Below are 19,151 nucleotides of genomic sequence, written 5' to 3' on the forward strand. Positions count from 1 at the left end.
TGTGTATTTTAAAGCAGCAGCCACAGAGACTCCGACTGATTATCATTTCTTTTTCATCCCTGTATAAGCACCGATGGACTGAGAGCCATCGGTCACTGACCTCAACCCTGAGAGACTCTACAGGCTTATTGTTTCATTTATAATTTCTGTAACCAATCGCATTCTATCCCCATGTGTGGCCTTACTAACTACAACCACTGTTTGGTTAATCACCACTTATTACTGTAAGAGACACATTGGGTAGGATGATGCTTAGGCCATTTTTGTAATAGCATTTAAGTTTTGAATGGAAAAAAATATTTAAGGTTTTATGGCAGTAACAATTTAGAAATCCACTGGATAATGTATAACAGACTGTAGACTAGGGGGCAAATTAAGTTAGCTACTATGCATATTTAGTGTTCAAGGCCTCATCAAACAGCTTGTTTTGTGGTTTTACAGAAAAAAAATTCAGTCTGTAGTTTATGTAGCACATTATTGATTGTTTTACCACTCATTGAATGAGCGTTTCTTAAAGGCATAGTAACAAAAGAATTGGCTGTTTAATTTTAAGGGTCAAACAGCATTACTGCTATCACCAGACCTTATAATACGAAAAGTGTATGATATAACCCCTTTAAAGTCTGCAGTGTAGTTAGCTCATACCACTTATTGAAAACATAAAGTGTTCCAGGTTCACTTTATTTTCACATTTGAATAATTACATACGTTTAGCCCTTCAAGTTTCATTGCAAATCAGATGTTATGCCATCATGGTATAGAAAGGTGCTATTAATACTTTGATCTTATCATCCTCTCTCTCTTTCTCGGGCTCTTTCATATTTCTCTCCCTCTTGATTTTCTTCATCTCTGTGACTCTCTTTCTTACCTAAAGTCTTTGTCTCGTAGTGGAACAACCATCAACCAGTTAGTCTGGGTAGTGGTAATGGTTTCTCAATATGTATTGAAGGATTTCTGCTCGTGTCATTGCATACACATGACCTCAGATTTGGTCTCAGTCGCGAGTCTAGACTTTTTACATTTCTGCAAATCAAGACATTTTTTGCAATCGTTATACTTTTTATGTCTGTCTTTATTATGTTTTTGTTATACTTTTTAAATTGTTTTATTATTAAGATCTCTCGCCATCTAGTTAAGAATTAAACGTGAATAGAAATGTCAAGCAGATTTGGCTATTTTAATTCCTAAAAGTTTTTTTTTTTGGCATTTACAATTAAGCAGTAGTTTGTTTAATTGAATAAAATGGTAAAAGTTGTCTGTAGAATCAACACATTTAAACACAAGTCTGTTGCAGACCTTCCTTTGTATATTTTGAATAAATAAATAAATAAAAATCAATGTCAGAAAGTGACATTTGTTCTTTTGATATTATAGAGTGCCATTTATTGTGTTGTGTATTGTCATCTAGTATATATTATCTGCATTTCAGCATATTTTTATGGTTGCAATTTCCTTTAAGTGAGTTTTATTTTAAAGCATAATGTACGCTATAGTCAGAGGGACAGTTGTTTCTTAATGCCAAATATATGGGATATTTCTCTTTATGTTTCCCATGAAAGGTCAAACCTGGATTTGTTTTGCTCCACTCCTTTCATTTATTTAATTTTCTATATCTTATATTTATTTAATCATTTATTTAATATTTTAGTCTTTTTGGCTATGATATGCTACACTGGGCTCAAAGTGTATATTCTCACTTCTACGTGCTTTCTTTCTTTCTTTCTTTCTTTCTTTCTTTCTTTCTCTCTCTCTCTCTCTTTCTTTCTTTCTCTATCTTTCTCCCTGTCCGTCTCTCTCTCAGTAAAGCTGTCCCAGCCTCTTCACCAATCACATTAAGATTTAAATTTCATCCAGCCACCAGCTCAAGGGCACTTGAAAGCCTGTTGGAGGGAAGATCAGAGTGGCTGTTTTCTCACAAATGGAGAGCGGCCTCCATGCAGCCATTCGGACTTAAATCGATTACATGCATTGTTTGCTCCTCCAGAAAATTGATGTCTGGAGTTTTCATTGTTTAGCAATACATGGCCACGCCTGAGAAGAGGCTCATTGCTTATCAATGTGAACAATCTCCATTAATAAAACCACACCACGCTTTTTTCAGTATAATCCTCTACAAAGTGTCTTTGGAAGTTACACCAGAGTAAAAAAAGGTTCAAGTTTATACTAATGTTTTTTCCTTACCAACGTCTTTTTCTGTGTAAGTTTGAGTAAATTCTGACTCAGAAAGGAACATTTCAGTGACTTACAAGCAGGTGTTTTCTATGTAAATTAAGATGTATAGCTTTTAAATGTATTATTAAAATTAATATAAATGTGCTATATTGTATTGTGCCAAATCTCTGCACATTTAGCATGGCATAGTTTCTGTTACTCCCCTCCTGTCCCAGGACAAGAAGCCAGAAATGAAATATCGTTAAACAAAGATATTTGTGTAGATTTTTAATTATGGAAGCAGTTATTTATCAAACCATATAATGATGATCATATATCTAGAAATGTGATGTCAAATTGTTCCTAATGATGTGATGGATCTTTTATTTTATCATTACACTAATGCAGATTTACAAGAAGAATGTGATTAGGTAATAGGAGATAATGATGGTGTCATCATGTCGTTGTATTAGATATTAATATTCCATAAAAGATAGTGTTAATGATAATTGTAAGTAATGATTTTGATCGCTACACAACTGTTAAATTATTGCTACCATAACTGATGATGATGTTGTGCCGTGGTCTAATTTTCTCTGTGTTGTTTGCAGGGTATGATGTACTTGGAGGAGAGGAGACTTGTGCACCGGGATCTGGCAGCTCGGAACGTCCTGGTGAAATCATCCAATCATATAAAGATCACAGACTTTGGTCTGGCTCGTCTCCTGGATGCAAATGAGAAGGAATATAATGCAGATGGGGGCAAGGTTAGTGTCACGTGACTCCAACGGGGTAAAGGGCATGCTTTTTCAGTCTTGTGTAGCATCTATTACCATATGCACTGTTGGAAGAACACGTCAGGTACAACCTCTGCGCATTCAAGAGATTCTGGCACTTTATGTTTATCCTGTCAGTCTTCTTTACGTCCCACAGTCTTCTTTACGTTGCATTAGAGCAACTAATGAACAGAAAATCGAAAATCAGCGTTTGCTTAGCTTCGCATCATCATTTTTTCTCATGGTTTTGTACCCGATGTACCTTCTTATTCCAACAAACGTCCTACCCACATGCTGGGGTGTCCTTTCCTGTGCTCCACTTATTGTTCACTTTTATTTGATCTCATCCGTCTGGATTTGCTGAAGTGAAACAGATTCAGTATCAGAATATGACTAGTTCACTATTTCATAGTATGGGAAAACAGTACACGTAGTGTGTCCAACCGCACAGTATTTATACAACGTATGTGAATACAGTAATACACTATAGCCAGATTGATTTATTGAAACACTCAAATGTTCTTTTTGTTTTAGATGCCTATAAAGTGGATGGCATTGGAATGTATCCACTACAGGAAGTTCACCCACCAGAGTGATGTCTGGAGTTACGGTGAGATGACCCTGTTTTGTATGCAATTTATAAAACATCATATATTACAAGCTCAGTCCCTTTTTTGAGCTCAAGCCTGAAATTGAGATAACCATAGTTGAATACAGATGTGAATTTAAAATGTAAACCAGGGTAATACAGAGAATGAGGATTGAGGATGAGGATTGTTGTGTTTAACTACAACTGTCGTCGTTTTTTCTGGGAATGGCAGCTGGTATGTGTTAGAATGTCAGATTAGAGCCTTCACTCTGTCTATTCTGGGACTCAAAAACACAGCAAGATGATATTTTAAACTCCTTATGTAGCCGACTCTGTGCTGATTTGTATTGGCCGCCTCCAGTTTTCCCCTCCAGCTAATGCTGTGACGTAATCGTGACGTCGGCTCAAAAGGGGTCTATAGGAATAGGTCAGATTATGAGTCAAACTCACAAGCAGTTTAAATGATGTAATATGGACCCGTTTTCAGGAGTGACGATCTGGGAGCTGATGACATTTGGAGGAAAGCCATATGACGGAATCCCAACACGAGAGATTCCCGACCTACTGGAGAAAGGAGAGAGACTCCCTCAGCCTCCCATCTGCACTATTGACGTCTACATGGTCATGGTCAAATGTAAGTGTGCTTCGCTTAAATTCTTACCTGTATCATTCAATTTTAACACTCAATTCTCCCCGAAAAATATTATAATAAATGAATATATATATATATATATCATGAGAACAAAATTTAATAATTGGCCTATGTGGATGCCGACTATTGCATATATTTGCTAAGTGTGTATTGTTGTTAATAATTAAAAAACTTTTTTTTATTATTTTCTATTACCAAACAGCATTCAGATCTGGAAATTGAGCAAATGCATAATGCGATATGGATCAATTTGATTTAGTTTAGAAAAAAATATTCACATACTTTTTATTCTGAATATTCATGGGAGATGTGGGGTCAGAGGTCATCCTCCCTTAATGCTGTAGTTGTAAACAGACAGTGATGTAGGAACAGTGTTGTTCCTCTGGGGTGGTGCAGATCTTCAGTATGAGTGACAGTAGATGGCCCTCACTCTCACCTCTTGCCATGTAACAGGTTCCTCTAAAGCAACAAACAAACACAAGGCTTTTAGAGACGAACCCATTAGATTCTTGACATTATAAAACTCAATTTAAACGTAATGCCTCACCCTTATCCATACTGTAAACGTCTTATTTTTGCTTGTTTATATAAACTGGGTGACATGTTCAAATGAATTCTTTGAATGTCTTGTGAGACCACAAAGTAAGAAAAGCACATTGCACTTTGTTAGCTTGTGCTCTGTTGTTCACGGTTTACATCTGAAGCTGTTTTCTGTGTGTGTCCCCTCCAGGCTGGATGATAGATGCAGATAGCAGACCCAGATTTAAAGAGCTCGCTGCAGAATTCTGTCGAATGGCAAGAGACCCACAACGTTACCTAGTGATCCAGGTAAGAGTCTTGCAGGTAAGATCCAGGTAAATATTATCTTATGTAAGATACGTTTACATTTAATTTCTGAAACTCAATGCTGTCTGTACCAGGGAGATGACCGCATGAAGCTGCCCAGCCCCAACGACAGCAAGTTCTTCCAAAGTCTTTTAGATGAAGAGGAGCTGGAAGATCTGATGGACGCTGAGGAGTATTTGGTGCCACAAGCCTTCAGCGTTCCTCCTCTGGCATATACAACCAGATCACGCATGGACCCAAATAGAGTGAGTATTCCACCCATTCTCACTTTACAACGCATCACGCTCTGTCATGGTTTGGTGGATTAGTGTGGTTTGTTTTTGTAGTTGCGTAGTGTAATTAGATATGTCCCCGCCATTTTATGAAAACATGTGGTGGCAATGGGATTGTCGATTTTGGGCTATGCGGCTAATTGTTGAGTTTGTAATGTAATGGCAAAATTGGCACTGGATTTTCTATTGTCATTTTTTATGTTTTTAGTCCCTAGTTGTTAATTTTGGCATGAAGCAGCAAAGTGCTGTCCACTCTCTGTCTGCAGTCTGTTCACCATTTCAACAAAATGACAAAACAGAATGTAAACCAATACGCCCCTTCTCCTGTACACTGCAAAAAATGACTTTCTTACTTAGTCTTTTTTTCTTGTTTTCCAGTAAAGATGTCTAAACATTCTTGAATCAAGAAGCATTTTCTTGATGAGCAAACTGACCTAAGAAAATAAGTCTTGTTTTTAGTAAAAAAAAAAAAAGACTTTTATTTTTGTGCTTAAAACAAGCAAAAAAATCTGCCAATGGGGTAAGAAAAATAATCTTGAATTGAGTGACTAAGAAAAAGGTAAACCTTAATTCAAGATTATTTTTCTTACACCATTGGCAGTTTTTTTTTTTTGCTTGTTTTAAGCACAAAAATAAAAATCTTTTTTTTTAACTAAAAACAAGACTTATTTTCTTAGGTCAGTTTGCTCATCAAGAAAATGCTTCTTGATTCAAGAATGTTTAGACATTTTTACTGCAAACAAGAAAAAATAACTAAGTAAGAAAGTCATTTTTTGCAGTGTATGAGCACTTGAGTTGATATCAAATTATAATTGCATGTGCTTCTTTTTATTTTAAAAACAGCTACTAGAATTGTTTTTGAACATTTTTAATTATGATGTTAATATTCTCACAAAGCTTTTATAGCGAGCCGCTGACTTCTCTGTGAAAAGAGATTTGAGACAATCAATAAGCTCTAGTGGCTCGTTTCAAGATAAAATCACACGAATCGTGATGAATAATGAAATATGTCTATTATTCAAATCATACAGTATAAAAAGGACAAGAGGTCACACAGGCACCGATGCACTGACACATGCATCATGCATGCACACAACCTTCAAATTTACATATTTTGTGAGACCTTTACATTTGAATGCACTTTCTCTTCTCATTCTATGAATGGTGCTGGAATTTATTGCTTGTTTAAGACTGAATTGAGTTTTCAAATGAGTCCATTGTCTGACTGACTTCAGCCTTGGGGTAGATGGATGCTCCCACAGGCTTTAGCCAATTAAGTGCCGCCCACAAAAGCACCCCAAAGCCCAGCCCACTTCCTGCTGCTGACAGACACTCAGCCAGCTTTCCTAAAATGAAACTGTCCGCCCTCTGAATATCAAACCATGTATGAGATGACAACAGAGAGGGACGTTTCAGAAGACTATTCTTAGGAAATAATGACTGCCTATTGATGAAGGATATAAAGAAATCACTAATTATTCTTCACTTAAAGAAATCATTTTATTTCAATACGCATCACATTTTTCGAGCATTTCAACATCAGCTGTCTTTGCGACACATATTAAGGCTTTCCTGTGGAGAGGAAAAAGTCGACCCCCAAATATCTGTGCCTATAATGGGCTCCGTGGCTGGGCTTTCATTATAGAGGCATGCCAGTGTAAATACTGGATCCTCACTAAGGGAAGATGATATTTGCTCATAGACAGGGAGTCCAGAGATGGGTATTTGCTCTCTGTTTGTCAGCCATGGTCGTGTTATTAACTGTTTGTGTACGTGGCAGAGCCAGAAAAGCACAGCCAATCCGAAGACAGCTCAACTCTGTAACTTAGAGAGGCAACATTTCAAGGTTCCATCAGTCTTTGCTAGGGTTTTAGAGTGGATTTGGTAATAGTGTGAGAGCGAGTAGGAGGGCGGATGTGATGAAACGGATCCTTTCTTTGGTCTAGACCGCGTTTGCTAACGGTGCGTGCCATTTTGCATTCTAACTTGCGTTTTGTTTTCGTCTGACTGGGAGAGAAAAGAGAGCGAGTGGTATGAATATCAATGAGGGAAATCAATCCTTCAGAGCCTCTTTGGAACATTACAGAAATGTTTTGCCTGCGGTTTGCCGTATAAACTGAGCTTTGGGAAAACAAAACTATGCCAAATAACCCAAGTAGCGGATCAGAATATTAACGTGAATTCATCTCTAATCGGCATGCTTTCAAGTTTAAGTTGAATAGAATTAGCACATTGGTGTGAATGATGGGTCGTGTGCATTTGTCTTGCAGTTGTGCTTTGGACATTGACGTGTAAGTGTTTGATAATGGGGAAAAAGCAGCAACTCGAATTTACTGTATGAATGTGTTCAAGGAATTTACCAACCCATCATATTATGCCGGTATGTTTAGAGTTCAGACCAAATTTTAGAGGCAGTACTATCAGTTTTATAATATTAATGTATAATAATTCGAATAATTAGTATTATTATTAGTAGCCTATCATCAGTAGTATATATTCACCCCAATGTCAGTCCAAACTTGTGAAACTTTCTTTATTCTGAAGAACACAAAATTGTGTAAAAATATTTAATTGCAATCAAACTATGTTTCTCAATAAATAATCAAAGATTTTGGACTTTTGTTGTAACAATCTTAAGTCGTCTGTTTTCTCGTCTTCAGTCAAGCACTCTTCCCAACAGAAGCCGTCATTCAGAGCAATGAGCTTGAGAGTGATCAAAGAGCATCGTGGGTGGCTGCTGGAGAAGGGAGGATGGAGAGGGAGAGATAGATGAGATGATGGGTAGAGAGATAGATGAGATGGGTGTTTTGTGCTTAGTGGTGAGACGAAGGAAATGTCAGGGTTAAAGCAAAATAAGGAAACAGACATTAAATTCAAGACACAGTCAGTGTTTCTCTTGGCAAAGAGAGCACCTGCAAAATTACAGCAAAAATATAGCACAACTAAGAGAAAATTACGAAAAGGGACTATGGTAATACCATGGCATTCTTAGAAATACTTCAAAGTACCATGAAAATACCATGGTAAATAAAAATGATAACTAATTCAGTACCTTGAAGTGTAACAGTGAACTATGGTACCATCTGATAGTATTTTTGTATTATGGCACCCACACATTGGGTACACACTGGAGACACATTATTTTATTTATTTATTTGTGTCTGCAGAACCAGTTTGCATACCAGGATGGAAGTTTTGGCATGGAGGAGATGATGGCCACTATCCCTCGGGTCGTGGCTGTGTCCGCAGTAAGCCCAGCTTGTTCCTCTCAGAAACAATCTGTGGCCCATCAGGGGGCCTCAGGGTCCTCCGAGGCATTTGAAGACGGCCGCTGTAATGGAACTCTCAAGAAGAAGGCTTCGCCCAGGGCGAGCACCGGGGAGGACAGCTGTGGTCAGCGTTACAGCGCAGATCCAACTGTGATACTATGCGAACGTGGAGCCAGAGCTGAGACTGACCAGGATGGATACATGGGCGCCATGGACAAAAAACCCACAGGTAGTTGAAATAAACCGGAGCGAGCAAAGGTGGTAGAGAAGATTGAGCGAAAAAGAGCTCATGTAGTGGTCTATTACACTTTAACACTTTCATTTGTTTACCCTTGGTTAATATAGGCTATTTTGTTTCATGTTTCTCACTGTTCTACTTTACCCAGGGTTAGTTAATAGTTGTCTAACTAAAAATGTTACAAAGTGGTGCTACCCTCATTTTAACATTAAAAATTAAAGTTAAAAATTTGTGGTTGGTCCTTAGAGAGTCATTAGCTATCAGCAGTGTTGGTACAGTACAAACTTTGATAGTGACCTCAATAAAAATTTGAATACTTTTGTGAACTATGTTGAAGCACTTCAGCTAAAAGTTTTCAAGCCTTAGCCACTGCTTAGAACTTTCATTTACTCCAGGACTTCAGAGAAAAGCCCAGAGCGCTATCAACCCACTGCGTCTGTCAAGAAATCTTGAGCGATCAATGATACTTGGCATTACCTTACAGCACTAGCTGGCAATCATCAGAATGTTCTAACTTTGAGGTCTACCTCACTTTTCCTCATCTCTTTTCCCCTGTAGATTATCTCAACCCAGTGGAGGAGAACCCCTTCGTCACCCATCGCCGAAACGGTGAGGTCCACGCACTAGAACGAGCTTACCACAGCGCCTCAAATGGACAGCCCAAAGTGGAAGAAGAGTATGTCAACGATCCGCTTTACCTCAACACCTTCCACAACTCTGGGGAAAAGAGTCACAATGTCCTGAGGAAGAACGGAGTCCCCGTGGCTCACCCAGCGGCAGCAGCGACAGTAGCAGCAGCAGCTAATTCTGCCGCTTCCAACAGCCAGAATCTAGCCCAAATCGTGCAACCAGCAGCACCCGGTGCCCAAACCACAGCACAGCCTCTATACCAAGGCCAACAAGGCATCTCCATACTCTCAGGCCACACCCTCCACTCTGCCCACCCTGGACACACCCTTCATCCAAAGCACATCCTTCATCCCATTCACTCCGGGACCATCATGGCCGACAAAAAACCCAAAAAGACATTCGACAATCCCGAGTACTGGCAGCACAGTCTTCCGCCCAAAGCAACTCTTCACAGCCCCGAGTATCTGCAGGACTGCAGCACACGCTTCTTCTACCGGCAGAACGGTCGGATTCGGCCCGCCGTGGCTGAGAACCAGGAGTACCTGACGGAGTATGCGCTAAAGCCGGGCACGGTGTTGCCACCTCCCCCTTACCGCCAGAGGAACACTGTTGTGTAGCAACATCTGCCGATGGAAGCGAAAGTGGATACAGGTAGAAAGAGAGACCCTCATATTGTGTTCTCACCCTGGCTCTCTCACACCAGCATCCGGTTGTCTCCTATCCTCTCCGACCTGGATTTTAACCGTCAACAACCTGGAACTGATGCGCTTGAGTCACTCCAGACGCGTTGGTCACAGATGACCACATAAGTCAAAGCTCCTCGCTTGTCTTTCCTCACTTTGATCACCGTATAGACCTGTCTCCCACCCCACCCTTTGGAAAGCTATATAACTGTACTCTTCCCATCATATGGCAGATGTTACATTCAGTACAAGAGGTACTTGTATTTGAGTACAAGCCCAACGCCACACTGTATTTGGACATAAAATGAAAATGCAATGGGCTTTAATCTTGTGTTTATTCGGGTTTGGGATTTTGATTTAAAGCTGCAATATGGTTGTAATTTATCACTTTGACTATTGTTGCTGTTGGTATTGAACACGGTATAGTTTATTTTAGCAATCCATATAACCTGGAGCTCACTGAGATCCTTTGTCGTGTAGCCTTCTCATTGGGCTCTGGGATGGAGGATATGACCAGTCAGCAATTGAACTGTACGCTAAATGCTGTTCCATACATACATGGTTTGTACGCATATGTATCATATCGCTCAAGCAAGGCACTTTTATTTTTCCTCTTAATACTTTTGAGCCATCTCTTTGTTTTAAGCAAGACTGGATATTTTCCACCTGTTTGTACACTGGTAACAGTCCCGCTGTCCACATTAGACTACTGAGCGACACAGCAGCAATGGAAAACAACATGTGTAAAGAAAACATGATAAAAAGAAACGAGCCATGCTGAGAAATGCCACCAGTAACTCTTATATGAAATCCAGAAGCCAGGCTTTACTGCAGCCTGAATCAATAACTTCATAAAACGAGATCTGCAACCGTCTACTGTAATCATGCTTTTATTGTTGATCTTGCCAGCATCGATCTGCACACTCACACGGTTGTCACTTTAAGGTACCCTTCCTTTGTTTTTGCCATTTAATGTGGGGAATTTAAAACCCAAACTGGATCTACCGTGAACTTCAGAAGCTAAAATCAATACTAGCCAACCCAACATGTCTGTCTCGTGCAGACGGACGTACGCCGAATGGATATTTACACAGCTATGGGAGACCGGGTTTGCACGAAAGACTTAACGGCACACAACTCCTGGCTCCAGTTTTGAAATATGGCCGGACAACTGTTATAACTGTATAAACTTAAAGATCACATGCGAATCCATCCAACAGAAGTCTGAGATGCACATAACCTGCAGTGGGAAATGATTAAGATGGCTGCTTTCTCTAGCTGTGTTCATAATAAATGTGACTTTGGAGACGTATGAAACAGAAGACAGGAATACCATCATGCCACGAGGAACAAATGAGAATGCGGGAAGGGAACGTTTGCCCCAGGGCTAGAGATGAGACTGCCTCAAATCTGTCATCTCCATTTGAACTGTCTCCCATAATGACTTTCTATATGGAGTGTTGAAGTTCCAGAATACTCATGGAAGTAACAGCAAGGATGGGTTTAGAGGTTTAGCGTTTTGTTCCACTCGAAAGGTGCGACATCCTGGATATGAACCATGACATCCATGTTTCTAGATTTGTGTATAGTTTTGAACACTGCCAGGCACTTTGCTTCTCTGTTGAGAGGAATAATAATGTGATGTTGGTGGCTGGGAGATGTGAGGTTTTTATAGCATTTAACAACCTGGCACAGCCGCGTGCGTTTGTTTTGAACACCAACAGCACTGATTGAATTACGATGATCATAGTCGACATGACTATAGCAAACATCACCTATCCATGCGCGTTTGTTTTGCTGCATCGTGTTTTTTGTGTGTCTGTGTGTGTGTGTGTGTGTGTGTGTGTGTGAAGGTTTTGCGGTTCCATGGAGCACTTTAAATATTGAACATAGCAAAAATAGAAAGGAAAGATATTTTCATTATGGGTATTACGGTTCCCATGTGACAATAGATTAGACAAATGACATTTTTGGCGCTCTACTGAAAAACAAAATCAGGGAATTTTAGTGACATGTGATTTTGCCAAACACAGATGTTTACTAATGAAAGTGTTTATCGCAAGCTTTTCAACTGTCTGAAAAAGAATTCTCAGCCAATTCGTATCTAGCTAAAGCAACTGCTTAATAAGATATTGATATAAGATTTAAATATGACTATTCTTAGACACACCTCTAACAATAATATAAGAAACGTTTATAGATCTTGAATCACATACTTGAAATTGAGTCATTTTAGCTCCGATAGAGTTTGGGAGAACTTGTTTTTACATTTATGATGTAAGTACAATGTGTAGAATTAAGGCCATATGATATTTCAATTCATGCTTATGTTTGTGATAAGCCCAAATGCTTAGTTATATAAGGCGTCTATGGCCTAGGTTATCCAAAACGCCCAAAGAAGGCAATGCTATTCAGTTTCAGTCCCGGAGGGTTTAGTTCCAACCATAATAATAAGGATCAATATTGTTCAAGTTTGTTTAAAAGCAGGCGTGTTGCTTTTCAGCGAAACTGTCCAGGACAGCAACCCTTCGGGATTTGGGTTGAATAGCCTTGACCTCAGGTATCACCCACTCTTACGAGAGTATGAATCATTGTAGACCCTTTCGGTTACCACAGGTCGGATGGAGATAGAAAAGCCCTATGTGATGGGAATATAATTATCGTGCTTAAACTACTGTTACCGTCCTGCAGCGAAGTAAATCGTCTGTAGCAAAGCTTCTGTGAATACAGGGTGGATAGAGATCTACTTAATTCATCAAGCTGCAAATTGAGGAACATGAGATGGAGAAACTGTAACTGGTATATCTGGATGACTCATAAATGTGTAAACGCTTTTACAGAAGAAATGTATTCTCTCTAGGAACGCTTGGAGGTGATGTTTGGATAGAGCACAAATGTTTTGTCTCAATGCACATTGTTGAGTGGAGTAACTCACAATTATCTCGAAAAACACTTGCTGTAAGACCTTGGAAATGAACTTGTAAATATATGATTTTATAAGGGGATTGGAGATGTTCATGTATGTAAGGAGGGATATTGGTGAAGGCTTCTCACTTTATGTTCAATCTTTTTACATTTGCATTTAACAAACGTTTTTAATACAACGCACATTTATTCATCAGGTAATTGTGATACACATGATTTAGGTTGTGTGTTAAGGTACACATGAAATCCCTGCTTAATTGACCTTAAACGAATCCTACAATTATAAGAGTGTTGTCATGACCCTGATCTTTTACAGTGTTGAGAGCTGTAGCTTTACAAACTACTGCTTGCATATATATATATATATATATATATATATAAGCAATGTTATTTTATTTTCTGTAAGTGTATTGGGGTACTTATGGTATGTTATGGCACTTATTGTTTAAAAAACAGTAGTATCTTCAAGGCCCTATGTGGGGATCCCACTAAGATCCATTTTGGTATGCCCTGGGCTGTTCTTAAAGGGATGCTCCACCCAAAAATGAAAATTCTGTCACGAATTACTCACCGTCTAGTTGTTCCAAAACTGTATACATTTCTTTGTTCAGTTATAAGATATTTGGACGAATGTTAGCAAATGTCAATTGTGGGGCATCGTTGACTACCATAGTGGGAAGAAATTCTTGTCATTTTTTTGTTCTGTTGAACACAAAAGAATAGATTTTGAAGAATGTAGGGAAGCAAACAGTTCTGGGGCACATTGACTTCCATTTTCATTTTTCAGTTTCAGTTTTTCCTACTATGGTAGTCAATGATGCTCCAGAAATCTCAGTTGCAAACATTCTTCCAAATACCGTTCTTTGTGTTCAGCAGAACAAAGAAATGTAGACAGATTTGGAACAACTCGAGGGTGAGTAATTCATGACAGAATTCTCTTTAATTTTAGCGACAGCCTTGGATTAAATTAATTTTCAGTATTTAAATATTGAGTTGTCCTTTGCTAATCTGATCGTGTGCTTGCATATCACAGTATCTGCAGCAATGTTCAGAAGCACCATGGAAACAAGCACTGTGTTTGTTACTGGGTCCTTATTGCTTATTTATTGACCTCTCTTTTTATTGTTTTTTTTTTTGTCTTTTTGTTATGCTCACTGGAATTTTGCATGTGATCATATAGTCGGGAAGTATGGATAGATTAAGCACAGTTAATACGCCATTTTATATCACAAGGACAACTTAAAGGAGGATGTCATCTTCCCACGGCATTGACATTTGAAATGGTTGTTCTTCATCATTTTACTACTGTATGTCAATGAGAAAATGTGAATAGTATTTTTATAGACAGTTGAATTGGCCAGATGTATTTGTAAATAGCTGGAAAGCTCATGACCCTTTTTAAACTGATGTTTTTTTTTCCATTTTCTTTTTACACCTATATTGTGTGTGACCAGTTATTCTTATTTGATGGCTGTATATATCTGTAATTTGAACAGCACATATTTGATTTTGTAGACCTTGCAGTTTCTTTTAGTAATTTTGGTGTTTTTGTGACTGTATGTAGCCCAGCTTGGTGCATTTTGTGTTATCCTCTGCCTGAGCTCAGGAGGTAGAGGATGTTTTCTTTCGGTCATGCTCCTTTACCCATCACCCCACATCCTCGATTTTCTCTTTTTGTACAGAATCCAGCGTGGGGAATGTGACAATAGCATTTGTATCTCCCAGGATCTCTCTTGAGCCCGAGTTAGGCTTTTCCTGACTTCGGTCCTGGTCACATCGGTAGTGTCTAGTATACTTTCTCAGTGTATACTTCATATTCATACAGCAATCCCTTATTTTCTTTCACAACCGCAGCCAGCCACGTTGTTAACCCTCTGAGCTCAGCCCAGCGCATGGCTGTAAGCTCTAACAACTGCAAAAAGCCACAATTCTGTTCATGGCCTTTGCAGATTCGCCCATCTCTCCAGGAGATTCATAAGCCAGCGTGTGTTATTCGCCCTGTCAGGTGGACTAATTGCCTGAAGGGTCCATTTGGTCACGATGGTCTTGAGTGACGGCTTGTCAAAACTAAAGTCAAGTCTTGTCATTTTTGATACAGGGATGAAGAGAGAGTCGAGGAGTCACTGGTTGAATAGCTCATCTTTCCTCCATTGCTTTCTCATTCCCCAAAGCTAGCATTTAAATACTGTTTCACAGTTTTGTTACCTGAATCTATATTTTTAATTTAATATAAATAAATACAACACCTGATATGTCAGTCTCTGTGGATTTTTTTAATGCATCCAACGTTCTGTGTACGTGACATTAAGATGACGCGGAGATTTCTTGAATGTCACGAACTGACATTTTTTCACAGCATTATGAATCTCTTGATGGATAGCGAAGAGTCCATCGAACACACTGGAAAATCTCTAGGGAAGCAATATTTCATAATTTCAGGCTCTCAGACGTAATGGTTTCAGAAAGCTTTTAGATTTTGGAAAACGCATGCTAAAACCTTTTTCCGTGTCTTGAAAAAGTACAGATTACATCCTAATGTCAAAGTGAACCGGTTGTAGAAACCGCTGTGATTGTTCAATGCTAAATTTGGTCAGAAGTTCAGTTTAACACGGACTTAGACATGAGGTTCTTATTCTCCTATCAGTATTGCATTGCAACAACCACATAAATTAAAAATATCCCTGCAAATCAAAATGCAAGATGACAAATGGTGATTATTTGTGACGTTTGCTTGTGCATGATAGATTTAGTTATTTTCCTGGCAGTGACATTTCATGGGATTGTTACTAGAAATCCAATATTGTAAGTGGGTGTGATCAGTATTGTTTTTATCATTTTTTCCTCGAATCAAATCACTTTTCCCAAGCACATAATTGCACGTGATCGATGCAATCCATCATTGTTACACCCCCACTTTTCCTTCATGACATTCCATATGGATTTTCCCAGTAAGATCATTTGAATCTCTGGATCTATAAATATGACCTGATATTTTTGTGATGATTGACAGCTACTGTTTTTGTACCTTTTGTTCGGAGGATTTTTGCTATAAAATAATTGTAAGTAATGTACTAAATTAGGATCATATCTACTTTCACTCAAATAGGCTTTCCCATAAAATTATTCCTCATGTTATACATTTTTTTTACTTTTATTCAAATATGGTAGCAGGTCCTTTTCACACATTATAGCAAATTAGCTACTGGCTTAAAGAAACAGTTCATTCAAAACTTTTAAAGAATCCGCATCCAAATATCAAAACATATGGATGGGTCAGTAAATGTTTCAAAATTCAGTAAAAATGTCATTTTTGGATAAGCTATGTCTTTTCTTTGTGTTCAGCAGAACAAAGAAATGTATACATAACTTATACATAACTAGAGGGTGAGTAATTCATGACAGAATTTTCGTTTTTGGGCTTTTCTAGGTTTTTTTGCCAGACAGTACAGTGTACAGTCCACTGGACCACCAGCACCAGTGGTATCTCTATTGGAAATTGTAAAGGTTTAATTTGTGAAAGTAGCCATACGCTTGTAAGACTTAAGTGTATGTTTTAATGATAATTGTCTGCAATAAGGGAGTACAATTTGACACTTTTCAATATACATAAATAATGGCTTTTAAGTCAAAGTTGTCCTTTACATTTATGAATCATCTGGGGCAAAGGGCAACAGAATTCGACTTCACAACAGAGCAAAGGACCCATGCAAAACCGAGCATCTTCTTCATTTCCATAAAAGCAGAGATAAATGTTGTGCTTCGTCATATGCCAAGAAAAAGGAAAGTGTAAAATGCGCAAAACATTTTCCGTCTCAGCTCATCTTGTTTTTTACCATCTCATCTCTTTTTTTCATAACATCCCAGGCTACGCAGTCTAGTGTTACTGAAAGCCCTGTCGTACAGCAACGCGCACGGAGTTCATGATTGAGTGGGCCCGGTATAGACCACTAAGCAGAGGAAGACTTCCCCTGAGAGCTTTCATTATAGAACGCATATTACATTCCCCTGCAGTGGAGAGATGAGGCACAAAAGCCACCAAGCTAGAGTCTTTCATTTTCCCTCAACACACCCGTCGATATGCCTCAGCCTACAGGTAACCTATGAGCCAATCTCCAGAGCAATCTCATTGACTGAATCCCATTACAAAATATAATTTTGAATGTAACAGAATGATTGCCATGCCGAACACTTTAACGTTCTTTCACGTTGGATATTTTTCCGCCCGCTGCCGTTTTGAGCAATGCTGTACTCGGCTAATCTGTAAAAATGGAATAAAACCTCATTTGTTACTTGGTGTGTGATATATTACAAGCTCGCAGTAAATGTTCCCCCTTAATATAGGCAGGGAAAATGTCACTTTAAAGAGTTTCTCTGCATTAACCCTCAGAGACCCACGGTAGCAAAATTGCGACACTCGTTTAATGTGATTAAATAATACATAACAGCTATTCAGTTAAATTTATTTTAAGGATAAAATGTAAATCAAATACAAAACATCTGCTACAACGTATGCCACTGATCACATTTTGGTACAGTCATATTCTGTAGAAGATATGCACCTTTTAGTCTGAAATCGTTTATTTTGGTATTGAAATATGTTTGTTTTGTTTGGTTTCTTATTTTTGCTTGTTTACGTATTTGTGAACTTACTTTTACTTACACATACAGGCTGATGCTATTTACCTCAGCTTACCCCCTTGGAGATGCTCACAAGCAGCACGTCATTACCATGGGAATGGCTTTAGTGATGCATTGGTTGTAAGCGATTACCCATGATGAACAGCCTGTGGTGTGTTTTACCACAACACCACATGAGCTGAATGTAGGAACACTGAAACCTATGCCTATGCAGCAATTGTCTAGTATTGACAGTTAAGCACAACATTTCCTCCCATGTGTATATATCTTTTACCCTGCAGTAAAAAAGTTGCCTGCTATATTCTGCATAAATATATATATATAAGAAATATAATCTGACATCCTTATTCTGCGGTTACTGTAAAGCCCCAGCTGCAGTCATCTGAACGTGTGATGATTCTGTTACCTGCTATTTTCATAAACCTTCATAACTGCAGAGAATACAATTTCAACGTACGCTTAGAAACTGAACTGAACTGTAATCGAAGAAACCGAGAAAATGGAAAGGTTTGAATACTTTTAAAAGACACTGTCTATGTTTGAAACAAAATGGCCTACAACATGACGGACGGTGCAATACTCAACTCAACTCAACTTTATTTATATAGCGCTTTTACAATTTTCATTGTTACAAAGCAGCTGTACATGAGACACATTGACTACACAGTAAAACTGACAGTGTTGATTCAACTCCATGGGAGTTGATTTCAACACTATAGCAGTGTTTATATAATTCTCACTGCCCAGAGTTGAATTAACACCCTTGCTAGTGTTAAGAGTTTTACTCTACCACAGTGTTGATAATTTTACTCTGTTAGTGTTGAGTTATTAACTCTAAAATTATCAGTATTAACACTTTTAATAGTTAATTAACACCCTTGCCAGGGTTTAAAGTTTTACTCTACCAGTGTTGATCATATCAATTTGTTAGTGTTGAGTGATTCCTCTGAATACTGATTAACACTTTTTAATAGTTAATCACACTTAAATGGTCAATATTGAAACACTATCTGTCAATGATTTTAAATAGACAAAGAATCAATTAATCAGAAGTACTAACGACTTCTCAGTTTTATTTCACATTCTTAAATCATTATAATGTGACGTGAAATACAGAGCATTATCACTTACAAACTTTAGGATAAAATGTACTTACACATCACAAGAGCATTACAGTTGGAACAATATAAAACTGGATGCCTCTTAAATTCAAATTTGATACAGGAAATCACAGAAGATGTTAAAGTTTCTGTAAATAATGCAATACATTCTTTTAATAAAACCAGCTTACGTTAAACTCTGGATATTAAAATCATTTAACAAGGGTCAAACCAAGCTTTTCAGACAAACTCTATTTAAACAATGAGAAAGTAACATAAATGCTTTCTTCTGGTCCACATGCACACTGCATATCAAATGGCTTGTAAAATCGCATACTTTTGAGTTGAATAACAGTTTCCTTATATTCACCATTACTTACAA

At 38.2% G+C, this 19,151-nt stretch overlaps 1 protein-coding gene across 5 annotated transcripts in view; it reads left to right on the forward strand.

Moving 5' to 3' along the window:
* The window catches only part of LOC130555312 (receptor tyrosine-protein kinase erbB-4-like), a 261,288-nt gene extending 246,012 nt beyond the window's left edge, over positions 1-15,276 (forward strand). For 3 of the 5 annotated variants that reach the window (XM_057335417.1, XM_057335418.1, XM_057335420.1), the window contains 7 exons: positions 2,763-2,918; positions 3,462-3,537; positions 4,004-4,150; positions 4,899-5,011; positions 5,089-5,259; positions 8,454-8,784; positions 9,352-15,276. In XM_057335417.1, the coding sequence (XP_057191400.1) occupies positions 2,763-2,918; positions 3,462-3,537; positions 4,004-4,150; positions 4,899-5,011; positions 5,089-5,259; positions 8,454-8,784; positions 9,352-10,040 (1,683 nt within the window). In that variant the 3' untranslated portion in view covers positions 10,041-15,276. The remainder of the gene's footprint in view (positions 1-2,762; positions 2,919-3,461; positions 3,538-4,003; positions 4,151-4,898; positions 5,012-5,088; positions 5,260-8,453; positions 8,785-9,351) is intronic. The other 2 variants (XM_057335419.1, XM_057335422.1) reach the window with 1 other exon arrangement.
* Positions 15,277-19,151: the final 3,875 nt, after the last annotated feature.

Source organism: Triplophysa rosa, linkage group LG6 (assembly GCF_024868665.1).
Source record: "Triplophysa rosa linkage group LG6, Trosa_1v2, whole genome shotgun sequence".
NCBI classification, from domain to species: Eukaryota; Metazoa; Chordata; class Actinopteri; order Cypriniformes; family Nemacheilidae; genus Triplophysa; species Triplophysa rosa.